General features: G+C 58.2%; 2 protein-coding genes and 1 long non-coding RNA gene across 13 annotated transcripts in view; 1 reads left to right on the top strand and 2 right to left on the bottom strand.

The window, feature by feature from the left end:
• PRR7 (proline rich 7, synaptic) overlaps positions 1-5,752 on the bottom strand; it is a 9,834-nt gene extending 4,082 nt beyond the window's left edge. The window contains exon 1 of one of the 5 annotated variants that reach the window (XM_055285164.2): positions 5,086-5,752. The gene's annotated coding sequence lies outside the window, so the exon portion shown is untranslated. Of the gene's footprint in view, positions 1-1,187; positions 3,720-4,005; positions 4,371-4,778; positions 4,973-5,085 lie in introns of those variants that run through there. The other 4 variants (XM_055285163.2, XM_055285162.2, XM_063642562.1 and 1 more) reach the window with 4 other exon arrangements.
• LOC134737095 (uncharacterized) lies at positions 3,990-12,099 on the top strand. Its single transcript, XR_010121658.1, has 4 exons — positions 3,990-4,082; positions 6,425-6,742; positions 7,179-7,377; positions 11,758-12,099. It is a non-coding gene; the product is annotated as an uncharacterized lncRNA (long non-coding RNA).
• Positions 8,886-25,485, bottom strand: GRK6 (G protein-coupled receptor kinase 6). 7 transcript variants are annotated; one of them, XM_055285158.2, is made up of 17 exons: positions 25,188-25,398; positions 20,860-20,955; positions 19,718-19,830; positions 19,515-19,592; positions 19,019-19,119; positions 18,587-18,679; positions 18,416-18,479; positions 18,150-18,290; positions 17,722-17,912; positions 16,894-16,931; positions 16,712-16,801; positions 15,534-15,742; positions 15,290-15,427; positions 10,945-11,082; positions 10,729-10,863; positions 10,536-10,537; positions 8,886-10,043 (listed from the first exon to the last, which is right to left on the bottom strand). In XM_055285158.2, the coding sequence occupies exons 1-17, from the start codon at positions 25,237-25,239 to the stop codon at positions 9,953-9,955; spliced, it is 1,770 nt and encodes a 589-aa protein (XP_055141133.1). In that variant the 5' UTR covers positions 25,240-25,398; the 3' UTR covers positions 8,886-9,952. The 7 variants fall into 7 exon arrangements, with proteins under 7 accessions (XP_055141133.1, XP_055141132.1, XP_063498631.1 ...); XM_055285157.1 differs by lacking the exon at positions 10,536-10,537 and having other exon boundaries at positions 25,188-25,409; XM_063642561.1 differs by having other exon boundaries at positions 8,886-10,537.

The following is a 25,485-nucleotide window of genomic DNA, read 5'->3' as shown; positions in this document are numbered from 1 at the left end:
CTAGGAGCGATGCCCTGCACATGGACCGAAGTCTGCCATTTTATTACTCACGTTCTGTTTGTTTCCTGTTTCTCTTTTCTTACTTTCTTGAAGGCTATTTGAACATGTTTTAGGGTTGCATCTTGATTTATCTGTAGTGTTTTTGAACCAAATCGCTCTGCATGTTTTCTCGGGCCACACACTCACTGGGAGCATGGCAGAGGGATAAAAGCGAGACCCTTGGTGAGTTTCTTAACCTCCAAGTTGCCTCAGTTTCCTCATCGGTGAAGACGAAGCTAATCCATGCAAAGGGTGTGGAGGTGCCAACAAACATTAGCTCTGATGATGGTGGTTTCTGAGCTGAGGACGCAGAGATGTGTGTGTCCCCAGGGTGCTCCCTGCTTGAGGGCTGGGCACCACAATCACTCTTCGAAGCAGGCTAGCCTTGTTATTTGGCGGATGAGAACACTTGGCTCAAGGAGATTAAATGACACCCAAGGGCACACAGAGCCAGGGCCTGGCTGCATTGCTGTGGGCACCTCCCACACTGCCCTATGCACACTTCAGCCTTACACGCCAAAGCACCAAAGATCTGCTACTGGGTCCTTTATCTCAGCAAAGAGCCTACCATTCCTTCCGTCCACCGCATCCTCTGCAGGGTGGCATTTGTCCACTTCCTTTGGTCCTCCTGCCACTGCCTTGGCCAGGCCAACATCGTCTCTCCCCTGGCCCCCATCACCATGCTTGCCACTGTGCTGTGCCCCTGCCCAGCCTAGTCACTCTTCATAGCACTACGCTGCCTCAGGAGCCAATCTAGCATTTAACATGGCTTAGATCTGGGCCTCTCAAATTTAAGCAAGCGTCAGAACCACGTGGAGGCTGTTAAAACAGTGCTGGGCTCCATTCCCAGTGCTGGATTCAGTAGGTCTAGGATGGGGCCCGAGTCTGCACTTTAAACAAATTTCCAGCAGATGCAGGGCCAGGGAGCACACTTTGAGAACCACTGACCTAGGTGCTAGCCTCCCGGATGAGCTCCTGCCAAGGCCTCTTGGGCTCGCCTGAACCACCTCACCCCTCAGGGGTGGGAAGCCCAGTGATGCCAGGATGTTCCGGGGTGGCCAGGGTCCAGCACCATCAGCCTTACCAGCTGGCACCTAGTAAGTAGCTCAAGAACCACCTATGGAAGGAGACGCTGAAGGGCTCGTTACCTGTTTGGTCTTTTAGCTGTGGGACCGGGAGTACCTCAATGGCTGGGTCTGTGTCCAATTCATTCCTGGGAAATGTCAGCCATTCACCAAAACGTCACTGAGAGAAAAGCCATCATCCAGCCCTCGCATGGCAGGGTGGTTTATAAGCAAGTGGAGAACCCATGTGTCTACGTGAATCAAAGGAAAAGGTTGTACGGAGGCACACACCAGGGCTCTGGGGGGTGGGGATGGAAAATCCCGGGCAGCAGCGGCACTGGGTCACACCTGGACTTGAGGCTAGAGCTGCTGGTCTTCAAGGGAAGGGCCAGGAACTCAGAGCAGGGGGTGAGGGCTGGGGGACAGGACAGACTGACAGCCTGTCCTGTGTGCCTTGCATACGCCAGGCCCACTACTGGTCTCTATGCTAGTTATCTAAGGAAAACTCAGGAGGTGGCTGCTGTTCTCTCTACAGACAAGGATGTAGGCTCAAGGAATGGGTCCAGCTCAGGTCTCCATAGCCAGGTGGTGTGAAGCCCGGGTGATGACAAAGTCCTCGGTCCCGGCAGGAAGGGCATTTCAGGGAGCCACTGGTAACACCCTTCCACCCTTCCCACATCAACACGGAGGAACTGAGGCCAGAGAGGGCTTGACAGGACTTGTCTCCACTCCCAGTCAGCCAGGCTTGGAACTGGCCAGAACCGCCCTCCGCCTAGGCCAGGGTACTGAGTGGCACCCTTGCTTGCAGGCAGATGACCTAACCCTGACACCAAGCCAGGAACCCAGGGGCTTGGGAAACTACAAATAAGACCACAGAGACTGAGGCCTTGGTGGGCTTGTAGGTGGAGAGCCCTCCCTCGGGCCAGTGTCTGCTGCGCTCAGCTCCGGCCTCCTCAGGGCAGGGTTTTCAGAGACCAGGTTCCTCCACTGAAACCTCAGTCTGTGGCTCTCTGTGCCTTCATCCCCGCAGCTAGCATGGAAATAATGATCTGACCCTCCAGGGGAGGTGGCCCCATGGGCATGATGGTGATACCCTGGTGGGGGGCAGCCTGGGTAACATGCAGAGTGCCGAGGGGTAGGCCTGAGCTCAAATTTGGCTTCTGCCCTCACTGAGCCATGTGATCCCATCCTGGCTACTCCCATACCTGAGCTGGAGTTTCTTCCGCAGTAGGACCAGGGTGCCGAGGGGACAACAGAACTCCCTCTGATGAGGGATCACCCTGCAGCCTCAAGAGGCTCAAATGCAGAAAGCAGCCCCTGGTGTCACAGTGGACACATCCTGGAGGCGGCCCAGCAAAACCTGCTGTCCCTTTCCCATGGACCAGAGGTCTCAGACACAGGCCCCTTAGGTTGGACACAGTTCTCAGACATGTTTTAAAAACAATCCATGTTCACAATCCATTTTTAAAAACATTCTGATTAATTGCCAACATTTACAAATCCAGGAGATTTTATATAAAGGTCTGGATTTCTGGCTCATCTTGAAAATTGGACAGTCAGGTCATACCAAGTCCACATTTCACACAGTGACAAAGATTGGAGCTGAGCGGCTCCCTGGCCCGCCTCACTCATTCCATTTCCCCCCTGATCCTTAGAAGCGTTTGGGTTTCCAATGCCTGGAGCTAGACTGAGCACCCACAGGCTGCAGCACTGCATGGACCCATCTTTGCTAAATTTTCTCTCCCACAGCCAAGACTGCAAGCTGAGCAGGCCACGGAGCCCATGAGCCGAGGACCAGGGCTTGGGTTTTCCCAGGGGACTGAGGCAGCCCTTTGCTGCTTGGTCTCACCCAGAGGGAGAAAATGGAGGGAGGGAGGAAGTGAAGAAGGGAGGGAGAAAGCTAGCCCTGTCCTATAATGCATCTGGGGGAGCAAGAATGTGGCTGATTTTGCTGGAAGAAGGAAAACTGTACCAACACCCAAAAGACGGGGAAAGTCCTCACTGGAGGAAAGTGAAGGAAGAAGGCTCTACAGTTCTTTTCTGCCTGGGTTACAAGAGAAGTTAGCTAGCAGGCAGAGGAGCTTTGCCCGCACAGAAGCCTGCACTGGAGCCTCAGCTCTGCCACTTATTGGTAGTGTGACCTTGGGCAAGTCACTCACCTCCCTGAGCCTCCCTTTAGAGTCTTCATCTCTAAAATGGGGATAATAAACTTACCTTGCGCAACTGTTGTAAAAAAAAAATTAGGAGATAATGGATGCAGAGCACTCAACACAGGTCTCACAGAGCAGGAAGGGAATGAAAGGCACCCGTGAGTAATTCCCCAGGCGCCCCTGCCTGCAGGAGACTCAGGCCTGACCTCCAGGGCACCACCCATCTAAGGGCATCTTATGCCGAGGCCTCCAATGCCCCAGATGCCAGTCACCTGTAGGATGCCTCCCCGGATGGGAAAGGAAACCCAAGGGCTGTTGTGGTCTCTGGGATCCTGGATCTGAAGCCCGCGGTCGGGGCTAGTATCTGCTGAGTCAGGCCTGGGAGAGCTGGCAGGAGGGCCGTTTCTCTCTCCATCATGATGCCCGCTGAGGGGAGGTTGGGAGGGGAGCCAGAGGTCATTTCCTCTGAGTCAGAGGCCATTCTCCTCCCAGAGGAGCTCCCCTGGAGGACCAGGCACCTCCATGTGGCGCGTGCCTCCCTGCCGGCCAACCTGCATGCCACTCAGTACAGTTGGGGCATTGTGCTCAGACAAGAAAGGGGCACTTGTGATCCGGACAATGGGCTGGGTCGCTCCCATTTGGCCTGGGCTTCAGCTTCCCTGGGTCAGCAATGTCCTTTCCTCTTCTCCTGCCCACTCTGCTTCCACCCCTCCCTGGAGAATGGTGGCTAGGAATACGGAGCAGAGACTCACCGCGGGCCCAGGCCCGGTTTGGCACGTGCCTCGGCCGTGAGGAGGAGGAGGGATGCGAGCTTCGCTCCTCTACCCTGGTAAGAAACGTCGCCCCTGGGGAACCCAGCTCGGCTCAGGCCATGTCCAGGGCCGGCGCGATTAGGCCGGCACGATTAGGCGCGATTAGGTGGTGGCGGCGGTGGGTCGGGGGTCTATGGGCAAAGACCCCAGCCCCAGCCTCCATGCCTCCTCCTCCCGTGACAAGCCCAGGGGCTGGGCCGCCCCCACGTTTGCAGCCACCCCAGGAGCCCTGCTGCGACGACTGCAGCCACGTGGGAGCCAGCTCGTGCCCACGGCCGTTCGCCCCCACCCCCACCCTCGACGGGCTGTGGAGGCAGGCACACCCAGACGGGCCAGAGGGCGACATGCCCTCCCCGCTCCCCTCTCCCCCTGTGCCCCTGAGCTGTGGGACCGCGTGGGGGGAGGGGGGAGGGAGGGGGAGGGGGCGTCGCCGCCCCGCAGTCGTGTTGCCGGGGAGCGCAACCCCGTTGCTGTGGCAACCGTTTCCAAGCGAACTGGTGGCGGCTCGCGCCCCGTTCCGGCTCCCTCGCTCACTGGCGCTCTCCCTCCCTCCGGTGTGGACTGGGGGAGGGGCTGCCCGCGGCCTGGGCGGGGGACCCGGGCGGCGACCCGGGGCCAGGGCGCAGAGCTGCCCGCGGGGAAGGGCTCAGTCCTGGGACCATCTTCCGCCCGCGCTCCGTGCCCGCCCGGCCCGCAGCCGCCGCGGTACTCACGGGCCCAGGCATCCTCCTCGAGCTCGTTCTCCTGGCTCGGGGCGAGCAGCGCGGGCCCAGCGGACAGAGCCCCGGGCCTGCGGGGGGAGGCGGCGGCGGCGGCGGCGGCCCGGGGGAGCAGACAGTGGCAGCGAAAGCGGCTCCGAGCGCTGGGCTGGAGGCGCGGGGCGCGCGCACGGGCGCGTACACGGCGGGTGCTGAGCCCGGCGTGCGCGCGCGCGGCAGCCGGCAGAGGGCCCCCCACCCCCAGCCACACGCCGCAAGGAAGCTGCCCCCGGAGGGAAGGAGGGGGAGGACGGTCACCCACCTGCGGCGCCGAGACCCGGCTCTCCAGCCCGCCGGGCTCACACCCGCCAGGGCACCCTCACAGGGGAGGCACACGCCGGCCGACCCGGTCCACACTCCAGGCTGGAGCCCAGGCCACACCGGTCGTGCACGCTGGATACACAGCCAGGCAGCTGAGGTCGAGAACCCCGACGCGCACACAGCTCAGCTCGGAGAGCACACACATGTCCAGGTCCCCGTCACATCCTGACAGGCGCTGCGCACACGCAGTGCGCAGGGGTCCCCCCAGCAGGCAGGCACCCCAATGTGGCTCCCTCCCAACTCACGACCCCTCCTGCTAGGTGCCCAGCAGGCGTACACCACCACATGCCTACTAGCAAGCCACGGGGAGGAGGACCTAGTGCCGAATCCACAGCCCTGGCCTTGGCGGACATGCCTCCCCTACACCCCACCAGGGAAGAGATGACCCCTAGAGAGCGCCCCACTGTCTACCCCGAGGTCCAAGCTTGCAGAGGCCACTCTGAAGTTGGCTGTCCATCGGCCTCTTAACTGGGCTGTTTTTCGTCCAACTTCTCTACTGCACTTAAGGTGATTTTCCAAAAACCTCTCCACCACGTTAGCTGGAACATTTGGGGTTGAAGTGACAGAACCCCCAAACAAATAGGTTTGAGCTCTACCCCGTCTCTACCAAAAAAAAAAAAAAAAAAAAAATCTGCACGCCTGTGGAGGAAAATTGCTTGAATTCGGGAGGCAGAGGTTGCGGTGAGCCGAGATGACGCCACCATACTCCAGGCTAAGGGACGGAGTGAGACCCTGTCTCAAAAAAAAAAAAAAAGGAGAAAGGAAAGAAAGAAAGAGAAAGGAAAGAAAGAAAGAAAAAGAAGAAGAAAGAAAGAAGAAAGAGAAAGAAAGAAAGGAAAGAAGAAAGAAAGAAAGGAGAAAGAAAAGGAAAAGGTTTGAGCTCAAAGGGGACTGGCTCATGCAACTGGCAAGTCCCAGGGTAGATTCCAGCTTTGGTTACAGTTGCTTCCAGGTGTTCCCGCAGTGGTGTCAGGTACGTATCTGCTTCTATGTTTGCATCACTCTCAGGCAAGCTCACCCCAAGAGGTAGTGAGGACAACCCCAACAGCCCTAGGCTCATATCCTGCCATCTATCCCTGGAGGAAATGGAACCCCGATTCCTTCCCCATCATTTGAGCAAAATACAAGCAAACAACTCCACGAATGATTCTTTTTGGACTCATTTGGGCTGTCTCTGTCAGTGAACCAATCTAAGTGCCTATGTGTTAAGGGAGAGGATATGTGTTCCTTATGTGAAGGGAATGGCCTCCCAGTACCCGCTCCCTTTTCTTTGTATACAGGCACCGTGATTTCAACAGGGGAGTCACTGCGCCAGGGGTGCCATCCTGGTGAAACTGTGAACCCAAGTGTCCTGCTCCCTGACAGTGCACAGCAGGCAGGTATCCAGCCTGGCCACTCAGATTCCTTGAGTTTGCAACTGGGCTCAAAGAGACAAAACCAAATGGCTCCATCATCTTGGTTCTGGTGGGTGTGCCCTGATGAGAATGGGGCCCACAACTAAGACCCCGAAGCTCCTCCATATCCTTTGAACACCTTCGAAGTTAGCGGGAGGACAGTTCTGTCACTTGCAACATTCCCACCTGGCTCTCTCACTCTAGGTATGTGTGTGGAGTATGCGTATGCAGGGGGTGCGAGCCCAGCCCCATCTAAACCACGTGGACAGAGACTGGGGGTGCTTTTGTAGATGCTGGAGCAAACACTCCACCACAACCCGTCAAAATCCTTCAGGGAATCCCCTACCTTCAGATGAGGCCCCATCTGGGCCTGAACCCTGTGATCCTTAATCCAGCTTTCAAAGCTGGCTGTGTCTCACTGACCTTGGCTCCAGCCGTTCCTTGCTTCCACCTCGGTCTCCCATGCTCAGCCATCCTAAACCACTAAAGCCCTAGACCATCCATCTGGCTCCTCTACTTGGGTGCATCTGATCCTGTGTCCTGGAGGGCACCAACTCTGACACCTTCAGGGTCAAGGGGCCTCCCTGTTGGTGCCGCCCCACCCCCAACCCTGTCAGCTGTAGAATTCTCTCTTCCACAGTGCTGATCACACTGGGTCCTGCTGTTCCCAAGTCTGCCTCCCCACCAGACTGAGCTCCAAGCTGCCAGGTGCCTCGTCTCCATCTGGGTCCCAGTTCCCACCATAGAGCTGGGCATGGAGGACAGCCGAGGGAAGCTTCTTGGGAAATGAATTCTGGGAGTTCCCTCTGCCAAGGACCCACCATGGTAAGAGCTTTAAGGTGAGTTTAACCCTAGCCAAGAAGTTCCCTGGATGCCTCCCTAGCCCAAGGGGGAGCCTGGCCAGGGCATCCTGATCCAGGTGCAGGCAGAGTGCCTCAGGGTCCTGCACGTCCACCTGGCACGCGCTCACTCTTGCATACCTGCCCAGGGCTGGGCTTTGGTATGACATGCTAACACCTACCTAAAAATCCCCCACTCCCACCTCAAAACAGCCTGGGCAGAAGGGCAAACCCACCCCAGGATCCTTTCTCATGACACATGGGTAGGATCTGGCTTTTCCATTATTACCTGGTTTCCTCCTCACCCTGCAATGGCCATTTAACCAGTTGGAAGACCTTGAGCAGGTCCCCGCTCCCCTTATTTCCCTTAGGTTGATGGGAAGCAGCAGGCACTCCACATGTCATGAGTGGGGTCACAAAAGGCCCCTTCTGCCAGGCTGCTGGCTCGGCACCTTCTGGCTGTGCTTAAGCCAGGTGGTTAGTTTGGTACTCAGCACCACTCCCCAGCAGGTGAGAGTCCTGCGGTGGCTTGGGAACTCAAGGGGCTGGCTGGCTGCTTTGGTGGATTCTCACAGCTGCCCAGAAAGGTGATGGGTCTCACACCTACCTTTCCATTACAAGGGAAGCGCCTGTGCAGGGCCAACTTGAAAAGTGGCCAGGCTGGGGCTTGAACCTGGAACTGTCAGCTACAAAGCTCATGTGGCTCCTGCAGCACTGGGTGCCCAGTCCAGAGGCCAGGAACAAGCTCGATGGGGGTTACGGGGCATTCTTAGGGAGCTGGGGACACTGGGAGTCTATAGAGCCACGATGGGGTTGCAAGATCTGGGACAGACTGGTAGGCAACAAGCTCTCAGCCCCAGAGCCAAGGCAGGAAGCGCCCCTTGAGTGCCTCCCAGTTCCCCTTCCTCCCAGGTGAATGTCCACTTCGAGGCCAGATCAACCACCGTCTCCAGAGAACTCTCCCACACCGGCCACAGCCTATCTATCTGCCAGCGTCACCCACTGTCTAGGTCTTTGCCCATGATGTGTCAAGGGCAAAACGGAGGGGTGGATATGATGCACGTGCATCAGCCCAGGGGCCCGTACATGGCTGGCATCCAGGTAAAGCAGGCCTGGGGCAGACATTCCTTACACAGCTCCCACCCTACTCTTAAGTCCACATTTAGGCAGCCAGGCCACCTTAGCCTTGGAGGGGAGGACACCAACAGGGCCCGCCTTACCAGCAGTCAGAAACAGACCCACACCCCAGTGGGTACCCAAGGCTTCTTTCCTTAGGCCCCATCCCATTTAGGAAGTTGGGAAACCCACTGGGTGAGCCCAAAGGCTACCAAAGCCTGGCTGTCTGGAGAGGCCAGTTCAGAGTCAGCCCTAGGGGCTCCTGGGCCTCAGAAGGGCACACCCTGCTTCCCTCCAGGCCCACCTCCAATCCCTTCCCGCTTCCAGTTGGGCCAGGGGAGCAGGAAGACCCCTGGAGCACCGGAAGCAAGAAAGAGGCAGGGGCGGCCAGCCAGGTTTGTGCTCGGACTGTATTCACACAGAGACACGTGGCAGCTTACACTGGACAAAATGAGTAATAAAAATTGGCTTTAAATATGGAAAAAACGGGGCCCTGCAATCCCATGCTACCCTAACACTGGGACCAGGATGGCCATCACAGTCTGGGAAGGGCCAGGGCAGGGGCCTGGGGCACAGGCACAGCCTCGCCCTATCCCCTTCACCCACGCAGGTACACACGCGCGCGCACGCACCCCACAGGCGCACACAGGAAGGGGCGGATTATTGCTGGGCACATGTGTCTATTGTTATGAGGGGAGTCCGGAATGTCTGAGGGTTGACCAGGGATGCCCCACCTCCTCTTAGGGGCTGGGCTTGGGCGCTTCTGAAAGAGGTGTCTTCAGGACAGAGCCCAGTGTCAGGGACCAGGCTGTGGGAGCTGGAAGGCAGAGGCAGACCTATCTGGGCTGGCCGGGGCAGTGGGCTGATGGGTATCACAGGCAGCCCAATCTCTGGCCACTTTGGCACAGGCCTAGGGCATACAGAGGCCCCAGATCTAGCGCTGACAAGCACTGAGAAGGGACAGCTTTGGGCCCCAGAGGGTAGCAGCCTGAGCCCAGGGCAGCAGGGGCAGGCACAAGTCTTACTCAGAGACCAGGGGTGGCCAACACAGTGCTGAAGGCTCGGGGGTGTGACCACCCTCAGCCGTCCAAGCTGGGCCAGAGGAGCCTTGAGTTTGGCAGTGGCTCCTCTGCCAGCTCCCGCTCTCCCAGCCAGGGCTGGCTGCCCCCAGGAGCCAAGGCGGGGGCGCCAGGTCTGCGGCGGGAATTAAGAATGCTCTGGTCGCTATATACATTCGTACAAATACATAAATACAGAAAGCCCCGAGCTCCACGGAGAAGAGCTGAAGGGACGCACCTTTGTCCCAGGGACGGCCTAGGTCCTGCCAAACTCAGCCAGGCCAGGGGCTGAGGGACGGAGGACACTGGGGACAGCTCCGTCTGTGTTCCCCAGGCCACGACTTGAGTGGACAATGGGGAAGATCACTGTGCAAAACTGTAAACGGCGCTCGGAGTAGCTGCTACCGCCAACTGCTGGTGGGGGCCTCGGGCTGGGGGCTAGAGGCGGGTAGGGAGCTCTTCCTCGCTGTCGCTGCAGTTTCCACAGCAATCCTGGAGGGACGGGGAAGACACGGAGGGAGGGAGGGAGAGAGGCAGAGCAGGTGCTATTAACCACGAGGGACATCACATGGGGCCGACCCTGCCAGGGCAGGCCAGGAGCTGCCTGGGGGGCGCACTCTGGGGAGGGGCCTCTCCACGAGGAGCCTGGAGCAGCAGCTCAGGCCACACGCGGGTGGGCATCATTGCAGAGGCTGCTGGCAACAGACTGAAGTAAGGGGGCTGGGTAGATCCCACGGTCTGCCAGGGCAAGGCCTCTGCCCAGCCCTCTCCCCTGGGGCTGGCAGAGACGGCACAGGGAGACAAGCTAAGCAAAGCTGGCAGCTCGAAGGGGCCACGGTGCAGGGAATCAAAGCAGTGGGCAGGGGGAGTGGGGCGGGCACCAGACTTCTTTCTCCCACATCTTGCCTCTGCCATGGAAGGGCTGCCCGTGGCTCCCCGAGGCCAGGCAGCAAGGCCAACCCACGGGGAGCCCACACTGCTCACCTCTGGAAAGAGAAAAGAGGCCATGAGCCCAGCCAGGGGTGGGGGACAGGCGGGAATGAGGCCAGAGACCCTGGGCACCACAACAGGACTGGAGGATGCCCACTCCCAGCGCATGGGGGCACTGGCTCTGCCTCCCACCCACCGTCCCCTGGAGCCAGGCTGGGGGCCCAGGTAGGCTGCTGCTGGGGCTTACTTGGCGACTGAAGAGTCTCTGCAGCAGTCCCTTTTTAGGAGGTGCAGGTGGCTGGCCCTTCCAGTCCAGGTCCGGGGGAACTGAGCCATCCAGCCCAAAGACATTCAGCTCCTGGAAGCACTCGGTCTCCACCATCTGCTGAGGAGCAGGCAGCTGTGACAGCTGTCCCCAGGGCAGCCTCCTGGAGCCCACCCCACCAGCAGGGCAGGCCCCCACCTCGTTCTGCCAGGGGATGGGCACGCTGCCTGTGGCAAACTTCTGGTAGAAGTCCTGGTCGGTAGGCTCCAGCTCCACGCCCTTGACCGTAGAGAACTGTTCAATGTCCAGAACATCCTTGCAGTAAATGGCCTGGGGCTGGTGGGACAGATGCAGCGGTCAGATAGGAAACACACACATGCACACACGAAGGCAGCTCAGCCCTGATTCTGACTCGGGTCTTGGCCTAGTGCTGCCTGACACCAGCAGCTCTCTGATTTGGAGTCAGAAACCAGGTGCCCCACACACTTCCTAAGCGGGGCAGGCCCTTCTCTCCGAAGCCTGGTTTTCCCCTCTGTGAACTGGGTACATTATTCCTCACTGCTTAATGACTGTGAGGCTGTGTAAAGGCCAATGCCAGGCACCTCCTTCACCTGCCCACAGCTTCCTGGGTATGCAGTTGGGGCGGGAAGTACAGGCTGAATCTCAGCCGGCCCCTCCGCTGGGCATCACCACGCAGAGCCTGGAGCTGGTGACTCCCTGGCTCCCTGCCCTGCGATGACCTGGGACTTGCTCCGTCTTCTCTTCCAGCCAATCAGAGGGCTGGCACAGTCTCCCGCTGCTCCACCTCCCGAGACCCACACTGGGAGCCCACCTCAGCTCCAGGCGGCCACCTTCTTTTTTATCTTAACATTGTTTTCTAAGTCCTTCAATTAAGATGTCAATTAAAGTATCATTGTCATGTAAAATGGTACAGCTGCTTTGGAAAACAGTCTGGCAGTTCCCCAAAAGGTTAAACATCATTACCATATGACCTGGTAATTCTACTCCTAGGTATAGACCAAGAGAAATGGCAGCATCTGCACACACAAAAACTTGTACAGGAATGTTCACAGCAGCAATAACAGCCAAAAAGTGGGAACAATCTTAATGTCTACCAACTAACGAACAGGTAAGGAAAATGTGGTCTATCCATGCAATGGAATATTATTCAGCCTTAAAAAAGTATGAAGCACTGATCTATGCTACAACATGCATGAACCTTGAAGATACTATGCTAAGTGAAAGAAGCCAGGCACAGAGGATCACATACTATGTGATTCCATAGCTATGACATGTCCAGAATAGGCAAACAGAGAGAGACAGAGAGTAGACTGGTGATTGCCAGGAGCAGCGGGAGGGAAGAATGGAGAATGACTGCTAAGGGCATTTTTTTTTTTTTTTTTTTTTGCAGAGTGGGGCAGGTAATGAACACACTCAAGAATTTATCATGGTGCTGACTGTATAACTAAAAAGCCAATGAATTGCACTTTTTTTTTTTTTTTTTGAGATGGAGTTTTGCTCTTGTTGCCCAGCCTGGAGTGCAATGGTGTGATCTCAGCTCACTACAACCTCCACCTCCTAGGTTCAAGCAATTCTCCTGCCTCAGCCTCCCAAGTAGCTGAGATTACCGGCATGCGCCACCACACCCAGCTAATTTTTGTATTTTTAGTAGAGACAGGGGTTTCACCTTGTTGGCCAGGCTGGTCTCGAACTCCTGACCTCAGGTGATCCACCCACCTTGGCCTCCCAAAGTGGTGGAATTACAGGCATGAGCCACCACGCCCAGCCGAATTGCACACTTTAAATAGGTGAATTGTATGGTATATAAATGATATAAATTAAACTCAATAAAGCTGTTAAAAAAAATATCATCATCAAGCTTGCTTTTTCATCTACTGCTCCTACAAAGTTAAACTCCAGGGCACTGATTTTATCTCTGACCTTGAATGGAAGATCCAGAGGCAGTGTGGTTATTTCAAGGTTAAATGAGATGATGTACACAGGAAACAGAACAGACTGAGTGGCAGTGCCAGCCTCAGGGGCGAGCTGACGAAAGTCAGGATCTCAGTTCAAGTGCCTCTGACAGGGCCCACCTTTGCTTTGGAAAACAGTCTGGCAGTTCCCCAAAAGGTTAAACATAGTTACCATATGACATGGTAATTCTACTTCTAGGTATAGACCAAGAGGAATGGAGGCCAAGGCGAGCAGATTACCTGAGGTCAGGAGTTCGAGACCAGCCTGGCCAGCGGTTCCAGTGAGGCCCATGTGAGGCAGTCACTCAGGGCAGTAGCCCCCTCACTGGCCTCCCCACTTCCACTCACACCCACTATGGCCCACTCCCCATACCTCACATTCCTGCCCAGAGTCCCCCAGTGGTCCTATCTTGCTGAGAACCTGCCGGCACTCCTCTTTGCCTGCACGGGTTCGCTCAGCCACACAGGTGTCCTCGCGGCTGCTCCACCTCACAGCGCTGGCCCCTGCCTCAGGACTACAATGCCTGGCTGTTTCTTCTGCCTGGAATGCTCACACCCCAAACCTTGGCATGGCTCTCCGCTTCACATATTTTACATTTCTGCACCGCCATCACATCCCCAGAGACCACCGTGTCTAAAAGCACTCCCCACACCATCATTCTCTGCCATCTTTGTAGTTTGCTTTAGTTTTCTTTTTTTTTGAGATGAAGTTTTGCTCTTGTTGCCCAGGCTGGAGTGCAATGGCGCGATCTCAGCTCACCGCAACCTCCTCCTCTCGGGTTCAAGCGATTCTCCTGCCTCAGTCTGCCGAGTAGCTGGGATTACAGGCATGCGCCACCACACCCAGCTAATTTTGTATTTTTAGTAGAGATGGGGTTTCTCCATGTTGGTCAGGCTGGTCTTCGAACTCCCAACCTCAGGTGATCTGCCTGCCTCGGCCTCCCAAAGTGCTGGGATTACAGGCGTGAGCCACCGCGCGCAGCCGCTTACTTTAGTTTTCTTTGTCACACTTAACGTTACCTGGAATTCCTTCTGGCTTACCGGTTTGTTTGGGTGTGTCTCCCACTAGAAAGTAAGGGCAGGACTGGCTCCAGTGGGCCTCATTATCTCCAGGGTCTGGCATAAATGGGCACTCAGCATAAACATGTGTGTCATTGACAGCTATCAACCTGGCCTGCCCTGCGCATCCTTCGGGCCTCTCCAGTGTTCCTGGTGAACCGTTAATTACAGGACCACTCCTCATACACATGGGAAGGGGAAAGCACATTACCTCATCTTAGCCTATCAGAACCTTCCATATGACTGTCACACAGAGAAGCCTAATTCAGGGGGAGGGAAAGAGTCAACAGGTTGAAGGCCAGGCAACAGCTGAAGAATCGTGGCACACAGCAGGAAACCCTGAAGCTGGTCCTACTTTGGGACTTTCTGGCCAAATGAACCAATACACTCCACGTTGAGCTTAAGTGAGTTTAGGTTGGTTTTCTGCCACCCGGACTCTGACAACTAGAGGACACCCTTGCCTGCTGGGTGCCCGGCCCACTGAGATGCTCAGTTAACAGGTGAGACTCTATAAAAGTGACCACCCATAGAAGGATGGCCAGCCCAACAGCCCCTCCCACTGCTGGCAATTGCATTGTAGTTTTCCTCTGGGGAACTGAGCTTCCCCATTGGTGCAGGTTCGGGTGGGTGTATGATCTGGGTGTGGCCAGTGAGGGGCCTCTGAGCAATGAGAGGCAATGGGTATCAGCCTTGGGACTTCTTTTCCCCCATGAGGATTTCTTTTGAAATTATTGGGCAAGGCCAGGCACGATGGCTCACGCCTGTAATCCCAGCGCTTTGGGAGGCCGAGGCGAGCGGATCACCTGAGGTCAGGATTTCATTTCAAGACCAGCCTGGCCAATATGGTGAAACCTTGTCTCTACTAAAAATACAAAAATTAGCTGGGCGTGGTGGTGGGCGCCTGTAATCGCAGCTACTCAGGAGGCTGAGGCAGGAGAATCGCTTGAACCTGGGAGGCAGAGGTTGCAGGGAGCCAAGATCTCGCCACTGCACTCCAGCCTGGGGGACAGAGCAAGACCCTGTCTTGAAAAAGAAAAGAAAAGAAAGGAAAAAAGAACAGAAGGAAGGAAGGATGGAGGGAGGGAGGGAAGGAGAGAAGAGAAGAAAGAAGAGAAGAGAAGAGAAGAGAAGAGAAGAGAAGAGAAGAGAAGAGAAGAGAAGAGAAGAGAAGCTCTCTGTCTACTGTGGTGGCTGAGCTGCTGGGGCCCACTGCTGCCGCACCCTGGGGAGAGCTACCCCAATATGAAGACTACACACTCAACAGTACAGTGAGGCGAGGGAGAGAGAGTTCCTAGGACATTGTCAGAGGCTCCAAGCCCCATCCAGGCATGCCACAAGCCAGACCTATCCTGGGGCTTTTCCTTTTTGTGAATTATCTTTATTTCTGTGGCTAAGCCACTAGATTGTTTTTTCTGCCACTTGCACTGGAAGCATCCTGGCTGATACTACAAGAGCCCCTGAGCCCCAGCCCTGGCGGGGCCCCGCCCTCGGCAGGAGTGGGCTGCACTCACGTCAGGCTTGAAGGGCGGCTCCAGCATGCCAGCTCCCAGCCGCTTGAAGTTCAGCTTCTTAAAGAGGGGGTGCTCCTTCACCTCACGAGCACTGCCCCCACGACACCCCAGGCGTTCGGCAGGGTCCTTGCAGAGGAGCTGTGGCAGGGGTGAGTCGGCCAGGCAGGCGGGTGAGTGGGTGGGAGGGAGGGAAAGGTGCATCCACCCCAGCCCTGGCTGGCCAGGCTTCCGCGAGCTGCCGTACCTGTGAGCAAAGTGAGCGGGCCTGCGGGGAAAAGCGCTCGGAATACTCCTCGGGGACCTCCTTCACCAGCCGCTCCACCTCCTCCCGCTTGATCTTCTTCTTCCTCTGCTGGAAGGGCGACTGGCCTGCGATCATCTCGTACAGAAGGCAGCCGAGCGCCCACCAGTCAGGGCTGAACGTGTACCGTTCATTCTTCACCACCTCCGGAGCTGGGTGGGCGGCATGGGAGTTAGGGCTGGGCAGGAGGCGGGCAGTGGACCCTCAGGCCCCAGGAACGCCAGCGAACGTTAGGTCTGGGATCCACTCAAACCCGCTAGCCAGGCAGGCGCCGTCCCAGCTTGGAGGGGACCTTGGCCAGTAGGAGAGCACAGGCCCCATCAAGCGGGGTGGATACAGCCCTGCAGAAGGCCATGCCCAGGGTCCCCAGGTCTTCAGATTTTACACAAGAAGTCAGAAATCTGTATTTTGTATGTGAAACCGTCTGACTTACTAAAACAATTTGACTTAAACACAAATGTAGGCCAAATTGGGCCCATGTGGCTACCAGTTTGCAACTTCTGGATTTACTATCAGCGAGAAGAAGGAAACTCCTATTTTCTGAATACCTCCTACCTTCCAGGGCAGCCCCGTGGGGAGTTTTCCCTGAACTCTCTCTTTTCATCTTTCAGGCAGCCCTGGGAGGCAGGTATGATGAGCGTTTTCCAGTGGAGCAAAGTGAGGCTGGGAGCAGCGGAGTGTCTGGTTCAAGGCCACGCAACAGGCAAGAGGCGGAGCCTGCAAAGCCAGGACTCTGCCTCCTGTGTCTCTCGGTCTCCGAGTGGAATGTGGGGCCTCATGTTGGCCCCTCCACTGACCTCCCTCACAGATGGGCACAGGGAGGGCAGGGACCGGGGCCACGGAAACAGGTTTGGGTCTCTCTCCTCCATCTCCCGGTAGCCACCTGCAGGCTCAGCCATAGCAGGGTTTAATAAGTATTTAGCAAATAAACGACATGGCTTCACAACTGTGTGCGGCCCTGGCTGTCTTGGTCTCCTAACCTCTAGAAGAGGAGCATCGGTATGGGCCCTTTCTACTGAGGCCCCTTTTGAGAGAAGACTCCCAGACAGAAGTGGGTGTGGCTGGGTGGGTGGATAGTGACGGAACCCAGGAGGCTCGTGGGCCGGGCAGAGCAGACTCACCCATGTAACCCACGGTGCCCACACGGCCTTTGATGGTCTGGCCCTCGGGCACGTGCACAGCTAGCCCCAGGTCAGAGATGCGGATGTGGCCTGAATGTGGGTGGAGAAACAGGTGGACCCGTTAACAGGCCGGGCCTCTGCATCTCACCCCACCCTGGCCCACCCCAGGCACCCTCACACACCGTGGTCATCCAGCAAGATGTTCTCTGGCTTCAGGTCCCTGTGCAGAGAGAAGAGCAGGGTCAGATGCTGCTCAGTTTGCCAGGGAGCCAGACGGGGCCAGCCCCTCCTAGCTCACTTGCCTCCTGGGACCAGGTGTGGAGCAAGGTGCAAGACTCATTTGCTGCCAGGGTGACAGATCGCCCTGCTCTCCCTGGCAACAGCCCAGACTCAAGGGAGCGGAGGAAGGATCTAGAGCCAGGACTCCCAGGACTCTAGATGAGTGGAAGGCAGCTCTACCTGAGAGGGGCCTCCCCAGTGGCCTTGCTCACCCCTTGGTGACTGACTCTGCCTTTCCTCTCTATCAAATGGGACTACTCATCCATTCCCTGACTAGGCTGTTGTGAGGCTCACAGGAAGTCGGCAACAATCAGAGCCAGGGTTCTCTCTTACCCAGCCCCGCGTGCCAGGCACTCTGTACTTAGCTCACTGGGCCCCTCCAGTAGGAAGTTGGGCCTACTTCTAACAACCTGGGAAGTAGGAATTACAGTCTCTGCTTCCTAGAAAAGGAAGCGGTGTTGGGAGCAGGGAGCTGACTAGCCCGAGGTCACACGGTGGGGGATGGAGGGGTGACAAAGTCAGGATTCCCCCGTGGGTCCACCAGAGCCCAAAGCCTAGGTCTGGGCTACTCAGGTTGGCCTGGCGTGTGAGTTAAGCTGGTGCCACAGCCCCCAAACCAATGTCCTTCCATAGTCTGGCCTGATCGGCAGCCTTGGCCACCTCCATCCAGGCCCAGCTGCAGCCGCTGGCAGGGAAGGACTAAGCCCCTGGGGTGGCCGAGCCCTCCCCACCTGTACACGATACGCTCCCGGTGCAGGTCCTCCAGGCCACAGCAGATCTCGGCGGCGTAGAAGACAGCCCGCGCTTCGGGGAAGCCAGCCTGGCCCATGTGGTAGATGTGGAACTTGAGGTCGCCCCCGTTCATCAGTGTCAGCACCAGGCACAGCGCGTCCTTGGTCTCATAGGCGTAGGCCAAGCTCACCTGTGGCCGAGGGGACCCGAGCCCTCAGGCAGGAGCTGCGGGACGCTTGGCAGCAGGGCTGCCCAAAAAAGCCTTCTCGGTGCCACTCCTTGGGCTCAGCCTGCTCCCCAAGCCTGGCGTCAACACCCCAAACCCGCCCTTCCTGGGATCCCGTGTGGGAGGGTGGGGCCTGGCGGGTGGGGAGGGCCGGTGCACCAGAGTGGCCAAGGGGAAGGGAGAGTCTCCTTCTGTACTTACTACAAACCTACTGTTCACTTTCTCCAGGATCTGCTTCTCGTTCAGCGCCATGGCCTCCCCTTTCCGCTTCTTGATCCGCTTTTTCTCTAGCTTCTTGCAGGCATACATCTTACCTGTGGCCCGCACCTGGCAGGCGCACACCTGTGGCCAGGCAGACAGGGGCGAATGGGGGCCAGCTGTGCCCTTGCTGGGCATCCAAGGGGTGGTCCAGGGCCCAACACACCCACCCTATTCACTCTCCCAGGGGCGCTGGCCTGGCCACTCACCTCCCCAAAGCCACCTTTGCCAAGGACTCGGTACTGCCTGAAGGTGTTTTTGGTCACTGGCTGCCTGTGGCAAGGGGTGGGGAAGCAAATGCTGGCTGAGCAGGAGAGCCCAAGGCCTATGAAGAACCCTGGCGACCTGGCCTGTCCCAAACCAGCCTTCAGGGAGCTCACCTTTCCAGCCACTTCCACTGCAGGAAACGGTTGAAGTAGATGCTGTCGAGGTAGTCGGCAAAAGGGGCCACGCTCAGATATTCGTGGGTCAGCCTGTTGAGGGAAGGCAGGCCCAGCTCACCCACCAGCCCCCAACACCTCAGGCTCTCGGCTTGCTGGGCCAGGCCTCCCGTTCTGCACAGGCTTAGCCCACCGGTATCATCGTTGGCCAGTCCTCCTGCTAACCCTCAAGCAGGGAGACACAGAGCCTGTGCTGAAGCTGTGGGTGCTACTGAGAGGGGAGGCAGCCTGCTCAGGTCACACAGCAGGGCAAGGCCAGGGCTGGGCAGCTGAGCTCCCTCACCAGCCACCAAGCTGTTCACAGTCTTCCTGGCCCCCAGAAGCCCCCTCCTCTGGGCATAATTCCAGGCTTGTGGGCAGGGACAGGCTTACCGGGTAAGTTCCTGGAAAAGGTCTTTGCAGGGCCCCTGCTCCAGCCGCTGGGTGCAGTTCGTTACCAGCTGCCGGGGGACCTCAGGGATGAGGTCAGGACCCTGGGAACAAGCTCCAGACAGGTCAGTGCAGGGGCTCCCTTGGATGGCTGCCCACTCCCAGGGGAGAAGGGTCAGGCAACTCAGGCTGGTGCCATGGGAGGCTGCAGGCCGGGGTGTGCCAGCCAGCCTGGTTGCTGAACTCCTTCCTGCTGCCCACCCATGAGGCAGAGCGCAGCAGAGCCACTGGGAGGCCGCCTGGCCCAAGCCCAGCCCATACCCTGGGCTGCATGCCCGCCGTGCTGCCTGGAGCAGCTCCAGGGCACTCTCTGCCCAGGCTGTGTGTTACTTGCGTCCGTGTGAAGAGACCACCCTCAGAGGCCTGACACTGTGGTCACTCCTCTCCCTGACACTGGGCTCTGGTGGCTCCCATCATCTCTCTATCGCTGCTCACTCACCGTGTGGCTCAGAAAATTCTGCATCAGCCGCCGCCCACATGCCTTCCGCTTCTCATCTGGGGTCACTTCATACTCGGCCTGCAGGGTGGAAAGCAAAGAAGCTGGAGGTCTGGGCAGAGCAAGCAGCAGGTGTGGGGAGGAGGGGCACATGGGGCTGGGACCTCGGCCACCCACAGGGCTGGGCAGGGCTGGGCTGCACTCACCACCCCATCCAGGAAGGTGATGCAGCGGCTCAGCTCCGGCCTCGTGGCACAGAACTCTCGGAACAGCAGGCGCCCGATGGGCTGCCGCTCACACAGGCTGTGGTAGTCACGCTCTGTGGGCAGTGATGGAAGCTGCTGGGTCCACAGCCCCAGAGCACATGGCAGGGGCATTCCTGCCCACACCACCAGGCCCTGGGCCCCCACAACAGCTTCCAGCTCTGCAGTGTGGCAGCCACAATCTTCTTCAGAACCCTCACCACAACCCTCAGGTGGGCACAGCTGTTTTGGGACTATGAGGCCCAGAGAGGCTAACTGACTAGCTCAATGCCACACAGCCAGGAGTCTGGCTCCAGAGCCCAGGCCTCCATCCACCTCCCCGCATTGTCTCCTGATTTACACGACTCGCGTATGTCACAGTACTGGGGTTGGGTGCGGTCCATGAGGTTCCGGCCCAGCCCAGCCGGGGCCAGGCCCACACCTGCTGCCTGCCTGGCGAAAGTGCGAGAGGAAGCTGTGGCTTCCGGCAGGCTCTCAGCTGGGCCTCCTTCCCAGGAGGTGGAAACAGCCCGGGTGTGCTCTGCCCACGTGCAGGCCACCGGGGGCCTCAGCAACCTTGGGTGCTGCTCAGACCTGGGGCCTTGGCCAGGATTGGCAGGAACTGGGGTCCTGGGCCCTTCTGTCCCCTCCCAGGAGTAACCCTGTCACACTGCCCAGGCTGAGGGCTTCTGGTCAAGGATTTGCTAGGCACCCCTCAGGGCTGGGCCTGGGAGGCTAAGCCCCAGCCTGGGGCTCCCAAGGCAGTCAGTCTGTGGGCTGGCCCAGCTGCTGCTCCCTCTGTCCTGTGGGCCCTGCTCACCCTAGCTGGCTCTCCTCTTCAAAGTGGAATCAACTGCCCCAATCTGCCCCTGCCCTATTCCCGACACCCGCTTTAACCACCCTCAGTGTGACCCTGTTTGCTGTCTGATCTCCACCCATTCCAAGCCCGGGAACTGAAACTGGGCTGAATGGTGCAGTCCTCATCCTCCTGCTCACTGGAGCCCCCAGGTCTGCCCCTCTGCCCCAGGGCAAGGTCTCAGGGGAGGCTCCCCCGGCCCCAGCAGGGCCCCTCGCCTCAGCACCCCCAGTCTCTGCCCAGGTCTCACCGAGGCTGAGCCGCAGCTCTTCGCACTGGCTGATGTGAGGGAACTGGAGCATCTGCCGCCATTTCTTGCTTTTGCCCTTGCGATTTCCACCGCCACCTGTGGGAGCAATCGGACACTGGGTCTCGAGTCCCACTGCCTCAGAACTGCCTCTGGGTCCTCAGTGCGGTCTAGGGCCTCTAGGGCCGAGCCAAGGCAGAGCCAAAGCAGGACGGCACCTCAGGCCTTCCCTCTGCACGCTCCAGCACGCCCTTGCTGCCTTCCAGGACACACGTGGTTCTCCTGCTTCAGGCTCCTGCACTGGGAGAGCCAAGAGAGGCAGTGAGGCCGCTGGGGGAGGACAGTGTTCCAAGTAGCTGCAACAATGGGTCCAGCCCCAGCTGCTTCCCACCAGGCAGGGGCTCCCCCGGTGAAGAACGGGGAGAAGGACATCACAGTGGTGAGAACTGCAGAAGGCCCAGGAGGGAGAGATTCTAGGCCAGTGGGGCAGGCCTGAGAGATGCACAGGGCAGCCTGGGGACAAGGAGGCTCCCAGGCCTCTATCGCCAGGCCCCACATCAGAGCTATCAGACGCTCAAACGAGGCAGGGGCAAGGGGGCTGGCACCCAGGACTCCCCGTCCCCTGCCTGCCTTGCTTGACCTCGCAGACACCCCATCTGCAGCAGCTGAGGTCACGGCAGCAGTTCAATTGCCTGCAGAGCCCAACAGGTGTGGGAAACGTGGGCCAGATGTGAGATGACCAGGAACAGCAAAGGCCTCTCTGACAGGGCCAGCTGCAGAACACCAGCTGATTGCTTGATTGCTGCTAGGAGGTTTCTGGCTCAGTGTGGCCAGCTCTTCTGATTTTTCAAAAGCAGCCGGAAATGCAGACTCTAACATAAAATATTGGCCCCCATTTTGTTTAGAAAACAAAAACTCACTGCAGCCAAATAAAATGTGTCAGGGAGCTAGCCAAATGTGTGTGGCCTGTGGGCCACCAGGTTGAGGAGGGTGGAAGGGGCCTGAGCCTCCCAGAGCTGGGTCTGAATCTCTGATTCACACTGTGGCCCATCACTTGCTATCTGTGAACCTCAGCTTCTCCATGTGTGTTATGTAGTGAATGGCAGACACTGTCCACATCAAGTAGGGCTGAGTCAAGAGGTGAACCCCAACTCCAACAGCTCCATGGCAACCTTAGACAACCACTTTCTCATGCTGGGCCTCAGTTTCCCCTCTGGCTTTCCAGTCCTGTATCCATCTGGCCTGGGTGAGGGCAGTGGTGCAAGGGCAGAAGTTGCCTTCTAGGGAGGGGGCAAGGCTAGGTCCCTAGATGACTCCCAGACCTAAGCTGCCTGGAGGAGGAAGTACTGCAGGGGCCCATTGAGAAACTTGCTAGAGGCCTCCTGCGAGGATGCCCTGCAGTCATTGCTTCACTGTGAGTGAGCAACAGACCCCCACCCCTCCAACCCAGGGCAAGGCCTTCCCAGAAGGGGAACTCCTCCCCCACACCCACAGGTCCCTCACCCAACCCTCCATCCGTCAGCCTCCCACCCTCAGTTACTTCCTCCTCCCCCCTCCCAGCCACATCAAGGCAGCAGCAAACAGTCACACGCAAATATCCTGTCCTGGGCTGCCCAGTCAGTGGGGCTCTTCCTCGCCCTCCCCGCCCCCTTTCAGTGTCCCCGGGCCCCCTCCCCATGCCTCTGAGTGCCTGGGAAGAGAAGGGGTACTGAGGGAGGTCTCAAGCCCCAGCGTTGTCCCACTCCACCCTCACAGCAACTCTGCCTGAGCAGGCCCAATTTCTTTTCTTCTTTTTTTTTTTTTTTTTTTTTGAGATGGAGTCTCGCTCTGTTGCCCAGGCTGGAGTGCAGTGGCACGATCTCTGCTCACTGCAAGCTCCGCCTCCCGGGTTCACGCCATTCTCCTGCCTCAGCCTCCCGAGTAGCTGGGACTACAGGCGCCCGCCACTGCACCCGGCAAATTTTTTGTATTTTTAGTAGAGACGGGGTTTCACCGTATTAGCCAGGATGGTCTCGATCTCCTGACCTCGTGATCCACCCGCCTCGGCCTCCCAAAGTGCTAGGATTACAGGCGTGAGCCACCGCGCCCGGCCGAGCAGGCCCAATTTCATATGAAAACTGAGGTTCTGAAGTGAGGAATCAACTCACCCAAGATGACCAAGCCCAGAGGTGACAGGAGTCGTACCCAGCTCCCTATGGCCACAACCCAAGCTCCTTTCCCACCCCAAACATGGCTGGCATCTATTAGGTGCCAACTGTATACACACAGCAAGGGTTCTCAAACCCCATTTGGGGCCTCAGATCACTTGAGAAGCCGTCAGGGGCCCCAGCCCCAAGCTCATGAAAAGCCAGTTCATGAGTTGGTTCTGATGCAGCCCGTCCAGGAGCCTGGGCTCAGGACTCAGTGACAATCAGGGTTTCCTTTAGTCTTTATGTCCCACTCCCAAGTGTTCCACAAAAAGGGGTACTGAAGTTGAGAAAGAAGAGACATATTTAAAGCCATGCGAGTCGGCCAGGCGTGGTGGCTCACGTCTACAATCCCAGCAATTTGGGAGGCCAGAGGCAGGCAGATCACTTGAGGTCAGGAGTTCAAGACCAGCCTGGCCAACATGGTGAAACCCATCTCTACTATAAACACAAAAATTAGCCGGGTGTGGTGGCATGCACCTGTAGTCCCAGCTACTTGGGAGGTTGAGGGAGGAGAGTCACTTGAACCCAGGAGGCGGAGGTTGCAGTGAGCCCTGCACTCCAGCCTGGGCAACAGAGTGAGACTCTGTCTCAAAAAAAAAAAGCCATGCAGGTGGGAGGGGCAGAGCCAGGTTGTCGTAAGGGTTCTCTAGTGGAGGTACCAGTCCCCAGTCTGGCCACACCACCCTGTGCCTTGCCCATGGCCTGACAAAGCTTGTCCAGAGGTACCCACACTCTCCGGCCAGGCAGTGCCATCAGCAGGCCTAAGGCCTTAACTGGCTACAGCCCTAGGGAAGAAGGCCTGTTTCAGCCCTCCCCACCCCTCCTCCCTGGCTGGTTGGATGACGAGGCAGAACAGAATCGGCAGATGCCCCCAGAGGCTGGGAGGAAGGCCTAGCCCATGGGCTTGATAAGGGACAGGGGATAAGACAGGCTCCCCAGGCAATGAGGACCCAGCCTGCCATGCCATTTCTGGGCTGCACCTCGCCAGAGCACTGGGTGGACACAGGGTGCCAGGTGTGGCACCCAGCTGGAGGTTCCTCTGGGCTTCCTATAGACAGTGCCGGTCATCCTGTGTCTTAGGCCTGAGTCAATCGCAATCTTGCCGTGTGACTGATGCTAATCCCTGGTTTGAGCCTCAGCTTCCCACATGTAAAATATGGTAGAAAGGTGAAGCAGATGACTTTTTAAGCCTGGAAGCCCAGCAAAGGGTGGAAAAACTGTCATAATCTCCCTCCTTGCCCTGGAGTTCCAAAAAGAAGGGTCTTGTTTACTGCTGCTTCCCCAGCACCCTGGAAAAGGTGGGGCAGAGTGGGTGGTCAGTGATCATGTTACTGAGGTGGGGTGTGGCAAGATGGGGCAGACTGACCACAACGCAGTGAGGACCCGATCTGGTCCTTCTGTGTCTCCCAGGACCTACACAGAGCAAGTGCCTGATAACATCTGGGGTGGGAGCCACGAGGAGCTACACACACACTCGGCCCACCAGACTGGTTTCCCCAGCCAGGCCTTTGAGCTTACAGTACTGACAGAGCAGCATGCTCTGCTCCCACTTCTTTCTGTGTCCGCTAGCCCCACTAGACCATGGGCTCCCTGAGGGGAAATATCCATTCACCTCTGCCCTCAGTGTCCTGAGGCACGGAGCAAGTGGCAGTCCTACAGGTAGCATTTGTGACCAGGAGTTTCCCCAAGTCAGGTGGGCTGTGCTACGCAGAGGGTCCGTTTATTCATTCTCCAGCCTTTACCTAACACCAACTTTGTGCGGGATTAGGCTAAGGTGCTGGGGTCTGGGCCCATGGCACGTGGGGCATCTTTACACCTCTCACCTGGAGGAGGCTTGTCTCAGACAGGCTCTCCTGGGGCTCCGGTTCCACCCTTCCCTCTTCGTCTCTCTTTCTTTCACTCCTTCACCCCCACCCGCCGCGAGGGCGGCGGCCTGACCCCCGCCCCTTCCTGGGCCCCGAATCCCGGGGGCAGGTGCGGAGGAGGAAGACGACGGGCCGGAAAGGCTCGTGTCTGGGCGGGGTGTAGGGCGCAGGGCCCGCGGGCCTAGGGGATCCGACGGCTGGGTAGCCCCGCGGAGCTCAGACGCCGCGCACTCGCGCTCCATGCACCCAGGCCCGGTCGCCCGCCCGGCCGCCTCACCTTCCCGGGCCTTGAGTAGCACCGTGTTCGCTACGATGTTCTCGAGCTCCATGGGATGTGGCGCCGCCTGGCCCGCCGGGCCGCGCCGCCGGCCGGGATCGCGCGCGAGGGCCGAGGCCGGATGGCGATCGGCGCGGCTCGGCGCGGCTCGGCTCGGCTCCCAGTGACCGCGCCGCGGCCTCCCCGGCCTCCCCGGCCGCCGCAGCCAGCCGCGCACTCTCCGCCCCCTCCCGGGGGCCACCCCGGCGCTGGCCCGCCCCGCCCCGCCCTCTGTTTACCTTATTTGACCAATCACCGG

The sequence above is a fragment of the Symphalangus syndactylus genome, chromosome 7, assembly GCF_028878055.3.
Source record: "Symphalangus syndactylus isolate Jambi chromosome 7, NHGRI_mSymSyn1-v2.1_pri, whole genome shotgun sequence".
NCBI lineage: Eukaryota > Metazoa > Chordata > Mammalia > Primates > Hylobatidae > Symphalangus > Symphalangus syndactylus.
This window is presented reverse-complemented; position numbering and strand designations above follow the sequence as displayed.

Excerpts from the sequence above, each read along its gene's own strand:
- GRK6 (XM_063642557.1), bottom strand. The coding sequence starts at position 25,239 with ATGGAGCTCGAGAACATCGTAGCGAACACGGTGCTACTCAAGGCCCGG. Across the intron at positions 19,831-20,859 it reads AGAGCTGCGGCTCAGCCTCG|AGCGTGACTACCACAGCCTG; the intron begins GTGAGACCTGGG and ends CACTGCCCACAG. Across the intron at positions 10,864-10,944 it reads CCATCCCCTGGCAGAACGAG|ATGGTGGAGACCGAGTGCTT; the intron begins GTGGGGGCCTGC and ends GCTCCTCAGCAG.